Here is an 18,188-nt window from a genome sequence, read left to right on the forward strand (position 1 = left end):
CGAATTCAACTACGTAGCAGAATTAAATGCTGCTTTTTCATAATACATGAGTGGCTTTCTTACCACAACACGAATTAATTGTAATTACATATAATCCAGCATGCAGACACAGAGGGGAATCAAGATTTTAAACAAATTAATTATTAGAATAAGTTTACATTCAGCTGAGTTTACTTTAAATCTATATAACCCAGGGGCATTTTCCAGACTGCCATTTTCAATCGCCATGGCGAACTCTCCCTGAAGAGGTGCTCCTAAAACTGAGATTGATTAGGGATTATTCTTAAAATTGACTTATTTCATCACAAACTCTTAACAAAACCAGCAATAATGATACCACAGCTGTAACACAAACACAATCTAACCAAGGTCACATAACAGTAGTGACTAGTTTGCATTTCTCTCTCCATAAGCTCTTACCCAGCAGATTTCCCTATCAAAGTCAGAACCACCATCAGGACTGGCAAGATTAAGGTATGACAGATGAAATCAAAGAACAAATACAAACTGTACAAGAAGGTATTCCAAATCGGTGCCGCCAACAGAAGTAAGCAGCAGAAGCAGCAAACAAAGCATGTTGTTTCAATGCATTAAAAATTAAGTATGTATTTAACAGAATCTTTTTCTGTTTCTAATAGTAGGCATTAAGCAAATTATCTTAGCAGTGTACTGAAGCTTTGAAACTTTGACAAATATATTTTTTCTAAGCAGATAACAAAGCAAGAGATTCAAAATATAGTGACTTTTTAATTATTCATGGTTAACTAAATTCAAACGTTATTTAAAATTTACAATTATAAAAGAAACTACTATAACAAGCATATCGACTATGTAAAAGCAAGGTTTAGAAAAAGCAATAACATGCCAAATAAAAAGGTTATCTTGTGAGAATCATGGTAAATTTACAACCAGAAAGACAGGATTTAAAACATGGTGCACAATATACTGGAGGATATCATAAGACAAAGAAGCAAACTTACCCATATACTTTCAGTTATTTGAAAATTTAAGCGGAAATAACTGCATCTCATCAGCAGGGCATGCTTACAAACCCAAGTTCCTACTCCTACACTACTAGTGATTAGTTAGCAACTGCACATGAATATTGACTTTCACATCTATCCTGTCTGAGTTGGTGTAAAATCCAGACATTTCAGGTGATACTACACAGCATCATGCCTTCAATATGAAGTACAGAAGATACTGGATACTGACTGGCCTAAAACAAAAATTTTTAACATAATCACCTTGTAGGACTACTCCTGTATAAGGGCTCTAAATAGTATATTAAGAAGTCAAAAGCAGAAGTAACAAGTTAAATGGACTCTTTTGCTATTAAATCAAACTATTTAATAATGAAACAAAATTCTTATTCATATTACACATATCAGATGTCAAAAATATGTTTGCTTCTGTTGAACACTTCTATTCGCCAATCTTGACTCTCCTCTTCTCCAATCCCTTGAAAATGGTAAATATTAGCTAAAAGATCTTACCATTCTGAGCCAAGTAATAGGAGAACTTACCATTTCCAATTAAAAGACATGAGGTGTACCTACAACACAGTGGAATAAGCCAATCATATCATTTCGGGGTGGGGGTGGGGTGGAAGGTCCACAACAGTACCGAGACTGCTCAACTCCCCTGCTGGCCCCTCGTAGAGAACCTTTCTCTAAACCCTGTGGACTTTTTGGCTTCATCTCCTCTCACACTCCACAGAGGGACTCTGCACCCCCTAAGTCCTAGACACAACCCTGGGTTTGATCCACCTCTGCACCCTCCACGGTACCCAGCACTGCGCTGAGCAGGAAAACTCAGCCCTCTTTCCTTGCTAAAGGGAGCCCTCCGAGGCCTCCTGTGAGTCTAACGCTCTGAAGGGGAGTTCAAGTGGAATCGCACACTGGGAAAGTTGGGTAAGCTGAAAACCAAGCACAAAAACTGTTGGTTATTTGTTTTTTAAAAGTTACTCTTCATTATGTGATTCCATTATGAAGTCTACAAAAATAAATCAACAGTCACATTTCAGTGCCACCTATGTTCAAAACCACTGATGTTTTAACTTTTAACATCTGAGACATGAGTGCTGAGGTATGGTGGCCCATAAAAAACACCGAAAACTCTATGACTGAGCTGTGCTGGCATCTGAAAGATCAGACATCAAATAACTATTTAATTCTCCCAGTTCACATCTAAGTAACTACAAAGGTTCTGACTTGAAAAATTTCAGAGCTCAATTAGTGGACAAAAAAGTCAAAAAATTAGAAAGCAAGTGGTAAAAAAAAAAATCATATTAAAAGTGATACAGGATCACAGCTGGAGTGAGTAGTTAGAGGAGGTTATGTATATGCTGAGTGTATACATACTTTCTCCTCAGAAACTCTAATGGAAGGTAAGACATAATAGGACATATAATTAAGTACAGTGATGTCCTCTGATAGTGTATACACAAGGGTGTAGGGAAATCAGAAATCATTTCCATTTGGACTCATTCAGAAGACTTTGAAATAGAAAATGATAACAGAGAAAAAACACTACTATAATCATAACATATGCTTAGTTTGCCTGAGACAGCTCAATTTATGCTGGATGTAAAAAAGTAATTTTAAATAGCACCCATATTCACTTCTCTCATTTTGAATTAAACTTTTTTAATTTTCCCTACATATTATTGGATATTATTAAAATTATTAATTAAATAATCCTTCTGAGAAGTGATCAAAGATTTCAGCAGCTGGTTAAAATAGATACGTATCTTCAACCCAAGTATCCCAAGTCATCAAAATTCTAAAGATTACTTCCAAGAGTATATTGTATATATTATAAACATCTTAATTTCATGACCACGAAAGTTTAGGTTCTGATTATATCCCACAAATATTCAGAAAAGTTTGTAGCTCATTATAGAAAATCAATTATTTTGGTAAATAAACAAAACCACATTAAGAAAATAAAACTGGTCACAACTAGAGCATATTTCAGACTACTGTGAGATAACTGCTGTTATCCATTCTGATTTTCACCATCATGGCTACATCACGGAACTGGGCTGCTATTATACCAAGAGTAGGTAATAACCTGCTCAGAGAAAGTCTCGCCTAACCCTACAGCAAACAATTCTGCAGTGGTTTCCACTGGATGATGAAGCAGCTATGAAAATCCTTGTGAAATTGGTCTTTTGTTTCAATGCTGCTGTTTAAAAAAAACAAAACAAAACAAAACAAAAAATCTTCTACTGAAATAAAATCAAATCACTTGTTAGAACTAAATGATTTATAGAAAGTGATGGCCATATAGAACCCACAAGATGGCAACTTCTCTCAAAAATTCACAAACCATTTCAGAAAATGTATTTGTACCTACTCATTACTAAGTGACTACTGGATCAGTTTTCTCTGCCAGTACCTAATGATAAAATTTTATTCTTAGCTCAAGTTTCTGTTCTGAGTTTCTACAGGGCACATACGACGTAAGGCTATGATTAAATTAAGGGGTAATGCTAAGAGAAACAGTGCTCACTCTAGAAGCAGAAAAGAGAGACTGATGGAAATTCGTGGCTGATTGATTAAACATCAGGCCAAATTTGGCGATACTGATCAAGAGGGGGTAACATCTGAAAGAACAATGCTTGTCTCTAATCTAAAACAAAAGCCGCGAAACTCCAGTATCCGCTGTGGAGCAGTGACGCTTTATCGGTTCTTCCCCATAACTTTTGCTTTTATAACCACGACTAGCAAGGAACCTTCTGGACACTAATTTGGACTCTTCAGGAACCTTAGTTTTAGAATATGAGGTGCTCTGCTCAATGAGCCTTCTAACACACTGGAAAAGAACATATAAATTAATTATTTGCATTTTAAATCACAAACTCTTCATGAGTTTGGTTAACATGAGCCACTTTTCATAGACTGCCCTCAGCTCCCAGATTAGCCCTAGATCAGGGGTCAGCAAACTTTTTTGGTGAAATGCCAGATAGTAAAAATTTTAGGCTTTGCAGACAACAGAGTCTTGATATAGTTTCATACAGCTGTGTCACAACTAGTCAACTCAGCGCTTTTGGGCAAAGAAGCCATGAATAAAATATAAACACAGCTGTGTTCCAATAAAACTGTTCCAAAAACAGGCAGTGTTCAGATTTGGCCTGACCTACCCTTGTCTGTTGACCCCTGGTCCCCATGAAATACTTTAAAAACTAAAAATTAACCCATCATTTGAGACAATACCCTTTCTGTCTCTGAAAGCCCAATTGTTAAGTGGGCACACCCAAACCCCACAGAGCATTATTCACATAGAATGTGGTGCTATCTACATTGTCAACTGTGTGAATCCTGTCCCCACAACTAAATGACTCTGAACTCTCCCTTCATTCAAACTTCCCCAGATCCCATAAAAATTCAACTACTACTATTCTCATTTTAACATATGGCCAATGGTTTTCTGTCTTTGTTAATGAAAATAAGCAAACTGAAAAGCTTTTTAAAATGCAGATCCCATGGCTTCAACTCAGACTCACTGTATCGAGATATTTGGTGGATCTGATCACATTTTTCTTTTTTAAGTTCCACAGATATGCTTTCAGGGTTGAAAACTATTGGATTTAGCCAAAAGTGTGATCAATAAACAATGCATGAGAATCTACTAAGATCACAAAACAAATCAATGTGTAGGCTGGATACCTAAGAACCCACATTTTTAAAAAGCTCCCTAAGTGTTTACATGCTAGTTAAAAACCTGCCACAGAAGAGGCCCTCTTGGCCCCGCGTCTCCTAAGCACTGCTGGCCCCACTGTTACTAACCCCAGCGCTGCAGTGGAACACCGCCCACAAAGGAGCATGGCTGGGTCGAATTACTGCCGCAGCAGACACTTATTTTCAGGTTAACTATGTACGTGTGTTCAAATATCCAGGGTTATTCCCACCTATACAAATAAAAATAAAAATCCTTCAATATCAATTCATGTATATATTTGACAACAAATCTGAAGGCCTATTCTTCACTAAAAACCAAATGCTAAAAAAATTTTTTAACAAATAAAAACCAAACATTAATATTTATCATATCCGAAAAAGAAACTTCTAACAAATTAGCATCCGATCTATCTAAATATTACCCCAATTTTCTTAAACAATGTATTTCATAACTACTATAACTCCTAAAGCTACAATGACATTTAGGTATTTACAACATCATTTTCCCAAGAAAACAAAGTTTATTCTAGACATTACTTTAAAAAAATCCTAATTAAAATCTTCCCTATACTCCAACCCAAATTCTACCTACAAATAAAGGCTGGTACACTGCGGTACTTAATGTTTAAAATACTTTAATCTACAATAAGTGGTTCAAGCTAGTATGAAAATAAACACAATACAATCATAAAAGACAATCTCATCAATTCTTATTAACAGAATAACCTCTTATAATGTGTCCAAAAACTATAAAACTATGATAAGCAGAAAAATTCAACCTAGTAAATATGATCCAGAAAATAGTTCAAATACACTCACTGCTATGGTAAAGAGAAACCTAAATGTAATGAAGGCACAACATAAAAACTTATACATTGTAATAGCAGTCAAAAACACTATGCTACAGGAGCAAAAAATAACATGTTCGTTTTATAATTATCACAGCTATTATCAAAAAGCTTGACTTCCTTTTAGGAGAAATAAAATATGAAAACAAAAAGACAATTTCTAATTGATGAAGTGCTGACATATCCTTGAAACTTAAAAATTTATTCATATGTATGTCATAAAATTATGAGGTTAAAGGCTAACAAAAAGCGTAACCAGACATGTATTTTCCCACAAATTTCCTATAAGCACTTTGTTATGTTCACAAAAATTATTAAAGCACGAAATCCAGAAATCAGTATTTATTTTATACTTCAAAGCCCAAACTATTAGTGGTACTAGACTATTTCTAATAGGAATATTAAAAATGAGAGGTAAGGGCTTAAACAAACCAAGTTAGATAAATCTACTTTTATGACGTGGGCAAGCTTAACACTTACCATACGATTCCTCCCTTTAAAATGATCGGTGAAAAAAGAAAAAGCATGTAAAAGGGCCTAATTTCAAACTTTTAAAATAAAAACAAACATTAAAATAGCTTAACAATTTTTTCCCAAAGACAGTTTTCAAAGAAAATTTTAAAAAACAACTGATACAATCATTGCCTCAATGTTTTTCCCATTAACACAAAATAGCCAAGACCTATAAAAAGCTTCTAATAATATTTCTTTAGTACTTGGTTAGTACATATTAATAAGCATCATGAAGCTAGGAACCAAATAAAATTGACACCAAAATGATGAAAAACTTCTCTCTATTCATAATTCCTAATCTCAAAAAGATCTAAAAATAGAACACAGACTATATTTTCCCCTAAATATTTAGTTCCATTGTTGCATATTTTTTTAATATGATTCCTCTTGAAAAAATATGAACACTAACTTTGTGGCCTAATATCAGTATTAAATTTAAAAAACAAACAAGCAACAACAAAAAAAAAAACCAACACTCCATCCCAGGGTTCAGCAAACTTTTTCTGTAAAGGGTCGAAGAGTTAAGCATTTTAGGTTTTGTGGGATACAAATACCTTTTGCCTAATATTCCTCTTTTTCCTACCCATCAACCCTTTAAAAATGTAAACACCATTCTTAGCTCTATAGTAGAGAGGTATGAAAATGAACGGTGGTCCCAGACTACTTTGCAGACCTCTGCTCTAGCCAAATTAACCTTATGATGCTTCAAATATGCAATGCATACTTCAATTACTTGAAAACAAAACATCTTAATATTAAAATATGTAATCATCTAATTTTTCTAAGAGCATAATCGTGTGGAACAATAAGTGATCTATTTTTGAAATGCCAATAAATCATTAGTATTTTTAAATTTCTACTTTGTTTATTCCCAAAGCTCATTAAATACTTATAACTTTTACCCATTAAAATGAATTTTAAACATTAAAAATTTTTTTAAAGAAAATTAAAAAAATAATAAAGTTAACAGTGTTTCCATTTCAAATTGTAGTCACATTTCAAATAGTTTAACAGAAAAGTAAAATTAAAACTGTCCTTCACGAATTATATTATGTGCCAGAGAGGATATATAAAGCACTGGTATATATTTTTAAAAACTGTAAAATGATTTCTGCAATAGTTTGTGATAGTCAACTTAATCAAGTTTAACAAAATACATTGTAATCATTTCCTTCTAAACCCCCTAAATCATGTGTATACGACAGTACTACAAATAGCTACACATGTGCTCCAAGAATGTAAAGTGTATGCCAGAAAAATATTAAGAAAGCTAATCCCACCAACTTCATATAAGCAAGAACTTTAGTAAAAGAAACATTCAGGTACATAAAAGGAGTAGGAAGAATTTTCTAATCCTCAATGGAACAAAAAAGGTTTCCCTAGTAAGTATATCACATGTGGTTTACATCTTGAATGAAGAGCAAAAGCACTAGTAACTAATTTTCAAAATATGGCCTTGAAATATTTTTAAAAATCCACTTTCTTTCATAACATCATAGAAATCCTCACATTGATAAATCCAACAGATTTATTTTCAAATTTAACACCCAAAAAACCTAAAACCACAGTTTAAAATGTCACTATGCAAGTGTTGCACCCAAGGAAGAAAAGCAAATTGCAAAATAATGCTAGAGATTTCAAAAAAAAATTACAATGCTTAAAAAACCTACTCAACTAATTTGGTAATGAAATGTAAAAAATCACTTAAATTAAACCTGTCATATGTCTTAAAATAAAAAAACTTTCCCAATTAAATTTAAATGCCACAGACTTTTCATTCAAAGGGTATTTATTTGACGGGAGGTAAGATAAAATCTTGCTGCTATACAAGTTAGGACTTATTTTACTGTGTGTGCATTCTTTCTAATAAAAAAGGTTTAAAATTTTTCCCAAAACAGACGAATATGATCAGAGTAGGTCAGAAAAAAAGGCACCAATGACTTCAATACTTTTAGACTCAGAAACTTATTAAAGAATCATGGCTTTTAAACAGCTAGAGAAAAAAATACTAATAAATATTTTTCGGAATAATGAATTGTTAGACTAGCATTCATTTAAGGTAAACAATGAAACTTTGTTAGTTATCAATAAGAAACTGTGGATTTCAACATACGTGAAGTATCCGTGCTTGCGCTACCATTTTGCCTCCCCAAAACAAAAACCTGAGTTAGATCAGGTCTTTGGAACCAACTCCAACTTACGAGAAATTCGAAGATGAAGAAACTTGTTAAACATTAAAAAGATAGAATCAACAAAATTCTTAACATGAGATACTCTACACAACAAGACTGATTCTTTAAAAAAAAAAAAAAAAGGAAAAAATAAAGAGTAAAACCTGTGGACTAAAGACTAGATTTATCAGCCAATTTAAAGGAACTAATCATAAAATTAAATAAATAAATATTGATGAGACTTGAACAAATTTGGCCTTCAGTTAATATAAAGAGCTGACAATGTTTAAGATATGATAAAGACATTTCTAAAGAGTCCTTATCTTTTAGAAATACATATTCAAATACTTATGTAATAAAATCATATGAAGTCAGGGATTTCATACAAAATAATTTGGAAAAGCAGGTATATTTAAAGTATGTGTTAATACTTGTCATGGTTGAGTGATGAATACAGACTAGTTTACTTTTGCATATGTCTAAAACCTTCCAAAATAAAGAATTTTTAATATCAGTAAATGGTAAAAATCAGTCAAGTGGAGATTATGAATTTATCAAGATTTCTTGATAATTTAATAGCATTTGTTTTTAAAAGATAAAATGGAAAAAAATTTTAACATCCACTTCATAAAACGTGAATATTACCTTCGGAGACTAATTTTAATTATTTACTACCTGAAAGAGGTGTAAAAACATCATTAGTTTAACATAAACAAATTCAGAAACATTAGAAAACATACTGCTATATAAAGTAATATCTAAAAACTTCTAAATACACGTCATCCGCCTGATAACAAAAAATAATTTCAGTTCACTAATATTTTACTTACATTTTCCATATAGTTTGGCTTAAAACCCTCTTGCTGTCGCCTCAGTTCCTCCTGCTCTCTGTGTCGGATCATTTCCTCCTCACGACGACGATGCTCTTCTTCATGTCTAAAAGATTTCAAATAACAATTTCAGCATGATTGACAGGTAAGCCATAATTGGGTATTTTATTTCAAGTTAAAATCATTTATATGAGTTCTATATAATGTCAAATCCGCCAATAATGACTGGCTTAGCAGATTTTGACCTTCTTTCTTCTATTTTGCTCCAAACCGTAAATAAATCAAAGAAATAAAGTAACTTATAATAGGATAAATCAAAAAAAAAAAGATAACGACATATAACTAGGGTAGTTATGTACTTACAGTAAAAAATTTACAGTCCAAAGCTCAAACATGCACTCTTTTATTTTATAAAGAGAAAAGCCTTGGACTCGTTACTGCCAAGTAGAGTTCTTGAAGATGCTCAGAACCCACCTCATATAAGCTACTGTGAAGGACCACACTGCCCGGACAAAAACTCTAATGTGGAAAAGGAAGTCTGAACAAACCTTCTCACCCCCATTTCATCAACTCACCAAGGGAATCCCTGGATCAGGTATGGGCCTACCACTTGTTCCTCTAAGTTCAGTTTTAAAGGACAATCACTTTCTCTCTGGCTATAGCTACCCTTAGGCTACAGGACTGTGAATATTTGAGACAGAGACCATATGACCTGCAAAGCCTAAAACATTTACTATCTAGCCTCTGCCCAGAAAAAAAAGTTTGTCAGCCTCTGTCCTTGAGGTATATTCAAGCATTAAAAAAAAAAAAATCAAATTACATGTATGTGCAGAACTACTAGTAAATCAATAATGAGTTATAATACAATTAAGAGGGAAAACCTACAAAATTACTTTGAAGTAAAAGACTTCGTTGGCATTTGCATCAAACTCAAAAATACATGCTCTCCACCCAAAAACAAAAAATAGTGAGGACCATATACTGCTGATGCCTCCTTAGTATGTCTCATTTTCCAGGTCACTTTTATAAGCACCCTTCTATGCTGACTTTAATACTCCAAATTCAAGACACTTTGTGTTGTCTGTTGTACAACACTCGCCAAGCTAAGCAGTCGCGTTATCCTCCACAGTCAGAGAAGAAGATGGCTGGCAGAGCTTTGTGAGACCACGTGCAAGCAACAGACAACGTCCCAAGGGGGTTCAAGGAGAATCTGACTATTTTGGAAATTCTAAGTCCCCGATATACTCAAATAAATTAAATATTCAAATAAATTGGTTAATCCATTTCTTGGACATTAATATATTCATAAATTTTACTGTTAAGAAAATACTTTCGTATTCATATACTGCTGACAATGCACATAAGTACCAGTGAGATTTCCCTTATTCAAAAGCTCTTTAGGCCAAATGCATTTTGAAATCGGATATTTCTGATATTTAAAAGAGTCCATGTACTATTATTACATCCCCAGTGAGATCTGAGGTAGAACCCAATACTCAATCTCATTAGTTCTTCTGCAGTGGAATGAACATCCATCCACTTTCTGTGGCAATAATAAAGGTCTGATATGACCACAACATAAGTGCAGGTCAAGTTCTGTCATCAAACAGGCTCGTATAGGGTCCTGCCACATAAAGAATGACACATGAAAAAGTTTTTGGTTTTCAAAGCTTTTTGGTCTTTGGATTTGCAACAACCACCTTGTCGAGGGCCAATCTGTAGTACTAAGATCATTTTACATGTGTGAGTCCATTTCCAGTAGACTGAACAGAAGCATCTGCACAAGCGTGCAGGGATGTCCGAACACACATTAAACACTGTGGCAAAAGGCTGGAGAGACAATCAATTACGAGGGTGGGTAGCCATGGTTCTCTGACTCCAGGTGTTACAAAGCTGTGATCTGCCCTTGCAGATGGGAGAACGTTTAAGGTACAGCTGTCAGAAAGAGGCACGTACATCACAAGAATGGTGCTCCTTCCACTGGCTTTTAAAAATCTCTTGTATGAGCATACAGAGGGCTGGTATGAAAGTCTTTGCATCACATTGGGAATACGCTGGGGAAGGGAGTGTTGCTATGTTTAAACAAAATTTATAAAGTATTTCTCCCACTGTTAAAGCAATTTTTTTCTGATAAAATGTGGAAAGATTTACAAATCAGTAGAAAAATACAGTAAAAGGGTAACATCACTTTAAACATTTTCTATTTTTTCCCTCCTTTATCCATAAATTCCAAAATTTATTTTGGACTAAATTGTGATTCTACCACAACTGACATTGCCATAATTTAAATTAAAAGACAGTATATAGGAACGTGCCCTACTGTACATATGTTTGTTTTTCAGTTTTTCTATTCCCTAAGATGTTTTAATGATCATCTTTACATTTAATGTCTCTTCAGGTCAAGGATAACTTCCTAGGTTATATTCACAAATGGAACCAATAAGAAGTGTGACAAGTTTAACATCCTTCACATTATATTTAATTGGAAACTGATATAACCTCAATTCTAAAATGTATTTTAATAGAAAACAATAAAACCCTATTAAAATAAACTGAAAAAAATAAAGAAATGGAAAGATATTCTGGGTTCCTGGACTGGAAAAATCAACAGTTAAAATTATTACCTAAAGCATTATACAGATTTAATGCAACCTCCATCCAAATCCCATCGGCATTTTTTAAAGAAAGAAAATCATCAGATGTGTATGGGAGCGCAGAAAACCCCGAACTGCCAAACCCATCCCGAGAAAGAAGAATGAGGCTGGAGGCATCACTCTGACCGACTTCAAATTATACTAAAAAGCAACAGTAATCAAAACAGCATGGTACTGGCAGAAAAATAAGGCACACAGACTAGTGGAACAGAACCGAGAGTCCAGAAATAAACCCATATTTAAATGGACAAATAATTTTAGACTAAAATGCCAAAAATATACAGTGGAGAAAGGAAAGTCTCTTCAATAAGCGGTGCTGGGAAAACTGGAAAGCCACCTGCAAAAAAGAATGAAACTAGACTGTTGTCTAGCACCACACACCAAACTTAACTCACAATGGATTAAGGACCTGAATATAAGACCTGAAACAATAAACTGCATAGAAGAAAACACAGGAACTAAACTCAAGGACCTTGGGATTTGACCTCAAAGGTAAGGGAAGTATGAGCGAATATAAATGATTGGGACTACATTAAACTAAAAAGCTTCTGCTCAGCAAAAGACACCATTAGCAAGGTAAAGAGACAACCATCTTAATGGGAAAATATATTTGCAAGCAGCGCCTCCGATAAGGGCCTCATATCCAAATATTTAAAGAACTCATACGACTCAATAACAAAAAAAAACCCAAACGATCCAATCAAAAAATGGCCACAGAGGACCTGAACAGACACTGCTCCCTAGAGGACATACAAATGGCCAACAAATATATGAAAAGATGCTCAACATCACTGGCTATTAAGGGAAATGCAAATCAAAACCACAATGAGCTACTATCTCACATCTGTTAGAATAGCTACTATAATCAACAGGACAAGTAATAACAAACGCTGGAGAGGATGCAGAGAAAAAGGAACCCTCATACACTGCTGATGGGACTGCAAATTGGTACGGCCACTATGGAAAGCAGTATGGAAGTTCCTCAAAATAACTGACCTATCATATGATCCAGCAATTCCTCTACTGGGTATTTACCCCAAAGACTTGAAAACTCATAATCAAAAAGATAATTGCACACTGATGTTCACAGCAGCATTATTCACAGTGGCCAGAACATAGAAGCAACTGAAGTGTCCTACGATAGATGACTGGCAAAGAAGCTGTAGTACATATATACAATGGAATATTACTCAGCCATAAGAAGAGATGAAATACTGCCATTTGCAACAACATGGACCTCGAGACAATCATACTTAGCGAAATAAGCCAAACAGAAAAAGGTTGAAAATTACCTGATTTCACATATGTGGGATATAAACCTAAAAGCAACAAATGAAGACAAATAAACAGAGACTCATGGACATAGACATTGGACTAGTGGTGACTGGAAGGGAGGGGGGAAATAATGTTTAAAAAAATTATGTATATATAGTATGAAAAAAACAATAAACTGGCATTTAAGAAAATAAAATAAATTCTAATGGCATTATATTAACTTACAACTAACACTAGAACAGGAAAAAAAAATGTATTTTAACTTGGAGCCCGCTAATTATTTTCAGGTCTCATCTATTCCTGTAGGGCTCTGAAAAACAGAGCGGGCTCTAAGCACTGAGCTATGACATGACTAGGGAGCAAAGTCCCACTGCTCTTTGTTCCTGTTCAGCACAGTGCCCTCCCCTCCGCCCTTTTCCCAGGGTTCTGACCATCTCGAAAGCCTCATGCAAGTGACATAAGGAGGAGGGGAAGAATGGGTGGGAGGATAGCTGAGTGAGTAGGATGGAGGTCAGGAGGAGTGAAGGAACGAACTAACAAACAGAACAAAAGAACAACTGTTAAGTGGTCAAGTCACGGCCTGAACCAGCCACAGCCTTCTTCACCACCACAGCCTTTGGAGAATTAAGTGATCCACAAAAACCTAAATTTCTTTGTAGCACTGAAAGGAAAACCAGAAACTTGTACACCACAAATTATATATTTAATTTCTCTCAAAATATACTTTCTTAAGCCAGTTGTTTTCAACCTTCCAACTAAGGCAGAACAGAGGCTGAGTGCACACTCTCTGGCCTGTTAACAAATCAAAGCCCTTCCGAGGTAGCAGCCTCAGGCAGACAAACATCTCTTGAACTGCAAAGACAAACATCTTCTCTTGAACTGCGATCACTTATTTGCTTTGTCTTGCAAGTATCAGTATGAAATTAAGTTCCCAGACACACAGTTTTTTTCTCCCCTTTTACACATGCTGCAAAAACCTCTCAAAATTAAGACAAGCTATTCATATTTCTTAAATCGATATTCTTACAATTTTAAAAGAAACTCCCCAGCCTCCAGACACAGGGTAAGACTGTTAGATTTATCACTGCCTGTGTGTACTAGAAGTAACCAAACATAAACGTTACTCATCAAATTATCACCAGAGTGTTGAGATATTTTTGCTATTAGTACATAGTTATTTGAATTCCAAATTGATCTCATATACCCCTGCCTAGTAAGACTAATAAAAAAACATTCAATGGAAAATTACCATATACACAGAATGCTTATCCCGTCAGGCACCCAACATTCCACTTCTCAGGAGCCCCGGCAGCACTAAACCCCAGCAGGTGCCCGGCACTACCTCCCTGTGCTTCGCTTGCTCTTTAATGACCTGAGCATTCCAGCGGAGGGCCGCCTCCCTCCACAGAGACAAGACTTGTGTCTTCTGTCCCCACTGTATCCCCAATGCCTAGGGTACTCTTTCCCCCTCCTTATTTTTAACTAATTTTAAACTTACAGAAAAGCTGCAAAAATAGTGCAGCGTGTCTACATATGCCTCATGCAGCATCTCCGAATATTAACATCTAACATAACCACAGGATGATGAAAACTAGGAATTAACACTGGTATAACACCACAGTTTCACTAGTTTCCCCACTGATGTCATTCTGTTCCAGGACCCCATCCAGAATCCCATACTGCATTTAATATTATTCCTCCTTAGTCTCCTTCAGTCTGTAACAGTTCAGTCATTCTTGGTCTTTCATGAACTTTCACACTTTTAGAGAGAACTGATTATTTTGCAGGATGTCTTTCAATTGAGGTTTGTCTTAAGTTTTCTTGTGACTAGTATGAAGTGATAAATTTTTGGCACGGAAACCACAGAAATGATATTGTACCCTAAATCACATCGACGGACTCCTGGCGCCGACCTTTAATACCTGGTAATGGTGTCTGCTAGATTCCCTAACTTCACTAGTTTTCCATTTGTCCCTAATACACAGAGACTATGTGAATCCTGTTCCCAAGTTTCTTTGCAACAACTTCAGCAGCCATCAGGCCTGGTCTGTAACCGCCACCAAGGCAGGGCTGCCCACTGGGGATTCACTCTCTCATTCCTTCCACGTTTATTAACTGGAATTCTACTATAAGGATGAGCTCCCTATTCCCCATCCATCCATCCATCCATCCATCCATCCATCCATCCCTTCTATCAGTATGGACTTACGGATATTTATCCCACAGTTTAAAATCTAACGCTATCATTTTTTATTTTTTTGCTGGGATTGCTCCGGCTTTGGTCAGTAGGAGCTCCCTCGGTTTGGCTCCTGTGTCCTTCCACATGCCCTACTCTTTTCTGAGTACATTACCACCATCTGGCACAAGAGATTACAAGCTCATCTTAAACTTTTCGGTCCCAGAATTAACCACTTCTCCAAAAAGTCCTTGTTCCTATTATTGGAGAATGGTGTTTATAAACGAAAATCTGGGCACTAGATACACTTGCTGTTACTGAGGCATCACTGCTTCTGGGCGAGCAGGGCTTTGCGATATGTCTGTATTAACCCATACATGTACACACATCTCTATTTCTGCATCTGTCTCAATTAAATGCCAGAGTTCATACTGACATACCTCTAATCCCAATGCAATACCACAAGATTCATTTTAATTGTAGCCTTTCTCCTTTCTTTCCTTCTCCAACAATGAAAAACCTGGATCTCGTTACCCAGATTTACTAATTTGTTCACGTAAAAAAGTATATACATTATTCTTAACAAAGACCCAATCAAAGAGAAAACAAGCGTATACATGAAGTTGTATCTGAATTGCTAACTCGTATATGCGGGAAACAAATTTACTAACTAGATTACAGAATTAAGTCTTTTTTGTCACTACCCTACAGTATCCAGTCAAGACACTCTTTTCCAAAATTATTTAGGTTCCTTGTCTTCTTCCTCCATGTGCTTTCAGCGTGATATTATCATCCATATGTAACATAGTTTGGTACTTTTTTTATGTTTGTACCCTATTTAGGGTTCTCCCACATTCTGTTTAGTTTCAATTATTTGTTTATTTTTGTCAGTATGTGAAGAGTAAGATACTACTTTTAAAAGTTTAGCTGACAGGTATAAATATAAGAAGAGAAAGCTGGGTTCAGATAGGATTTTAAGTTACAAGACAGGATCTTTTCTTTGTAAAAGCAGAAGTGACTTTATTACATTTACATAAAAAAGGAAAAAAAGCAACAAGAAAACATAAAGGAAAAGGTCCCTCAAGTTAGGAGCTCATGTGAGAAGCCATATACAACAGTGACTCTACAACTTCAGGAACAGTCAGAACCTCCAGGATTTGTTAGAGCTCCGCCCCTACTTTCCTAGGGACGTCTGACACTTTCTAACGACTCCCCAGGTTAGAATGCTGACGCTGTCTGTCCAAATACACAACCTGAGAATAAGCAGGGTGGACTATAATCGGAGTAGTTCCAAGACGGAAACACTAATACACTGACAAACCAGGTACAAAGGTGGAAAAATTAATCAGAACACACTGAACTTGGCTTGTCCCCAGGCTGTGACAAGGCCCGTACTCACTCCCTGCTGCACTACCGTATTCCTGGTGACCACTACCACGAGCACTTACTACTTTCATAGCACTTTCAAAAACAAAACTTTATGTTTGCTTTCACCCATCATAGCTTGTTTATAACATTTCCTATTATAATTTTTGAAATTTTTTAAAGGGTAACATTTATCTCATATTTCACAATTGAATACTTCAAGTAAGAGATGTTAAACTTTTTGTTTACATATCTGGGATCAACCACTCTCCCAAACTTCCTTTACCTTAAAATCTTTTAAGATTTTAAATTTAACCATCTTAAAATCATCTTTAAACCATCCCAATTGTTCATTGTGTACTCAAAATTTATATCCCCATACCCTTTTTGCTACAGATTCCACTTCCAGAATCCCTTTTTAAACCTTTTTCCATTTAGGGAAAAAAAAAAAGTACAGCTCCAATAGAAATCCTCTTTTCTAGGATTTAACATTTAACTGCTAAAAACAGAATGCCATAAATAGAATGATGTTATTTATTTCCAAAGACTATCACTATACTAGAGTGATGTGAAAATAATAAAAGTGAGATATTTCATAGCAAACTTTGGGGGTAAGGTTAGGACTGTAATCAGCGAGTTATCTTGGGGCAAATGGGAAAAGGGTCAAACAAATTATCAGAAACACAAAGATGCATAAAAGGCATTCATAGCAGTGTTATACAGAGGAAACAAATTAAAACTAAGAGCAATTCAAATATATCTATCCCTGGAAAATGATCCAGTAAGTCACAGTTCAACCTTACAACAAATTAAATGTAATAGTGCCTAAGCCCCTTATGTAAGTTCACAATGTATGCAATCAGTGTCCGTAACTAGCTAAAAAATCCTAAAAATTACTAGTTGATGGGCTAATTCCCCTAGGCAAAAATGGACATTTCAGAAAGTATTTTCAAACTTGTATGACTTATGCATAATGGGCCAAGTGGCATTTCATCTCAACGGCACGCACAGGAACTGTGGGTTCACATTACACAGTGTTCTTTTACCTCAGTTGTATCTGCTTCCGTTTTTGTAGCTCTTGGTTTCTAAGTTCTTCCAAGCGTCTGAGTTCTTCTTGGCGCCTCATTAAATCTATAAAATATTGATTACGCATTAATATTTTTAGCTTCCTTTTGTGAATTTTTATATCAGTAAGTATACAGATTCTCTATTACTGGCAATATATTTAATAACTTATTCATACTCATGCACTTGTCTTTTTGTCTATTCTACCATCTTATAATGAAAGATTTTAAGCTGTGTAATTAATTTAATTAATACACTTTCTGGTCCTGTTTCTTCATGTGTGAGAATAATAAAATTCATCTTTCTGTTCAGAAATTAAAATAGTAATTTTTTAAACAAGGTCTAGAACAGGCTAAGAACAGAATAGTAGCTATGTTTTCATTCACATTCTTTTATACAAATTAGAATGTTTTTAATTTATTGGGGTGACACTGGTTAATAAAATTTATAGGTTTCAAGTGTACATTTCAGTAACACATCGTCTATAAATTGTGATGTGTGTTCACCAAAGTCAAATCTCCTTCCATCACCATCTATCTGTGGAATTTTTTCAGCAACAAGTGCAAAGCACAAAAAGACGCCTTGAGAGACATCAACACAGGGAAC

General features: G+C 35.2%; 1 protein-coding gene across 1 annotated transcript in view; it reads right to left on the minus strand.

Annotated features, from left to right (window-relative positions):
- Positions 1-18,188, minus strand: part of PSPC1 (paraspeckle component 1) — a 58,101-nt gene that overhangs the window by 15,802 nt on the left and 24,111 nt on the right. Inside the window, exons 5-6 of the mRNA XM_016131728.2 lie at positions 17,564-17,648; positions 9,048-9,153 (exon numbers count right to left, since the gene is read on the minus strand). Of these exons, the coding sequence (XP_015987214.1) occupies positions 9,048-9,153; positions 17,564-17,648 (191 nt within the window). The remainder of the gene's footprint in view (positions 1-9,047; positions 9,154-17,563; positions 17,649-18,188) is intronic.

This window comes from Rousettus aegyptiacus, unplaced genomic scaffold, assembly GCF_014176215.1.
Source record: "Rousettus aegyptiacus isolate mRouAeg1 unplaced genomic scaffold, mRouAeg1.p scaffold_m13_p_11, whole genome shotgun sequence".
In the NCBI taxonomy this organism is placed as follows: domain Eukaryota; kingdom Metazoa; phylum Chordata; class Mammalia; order Chiroptera; family Pteropodidae; genus Rousettus; species Rousettus aegyptiacus.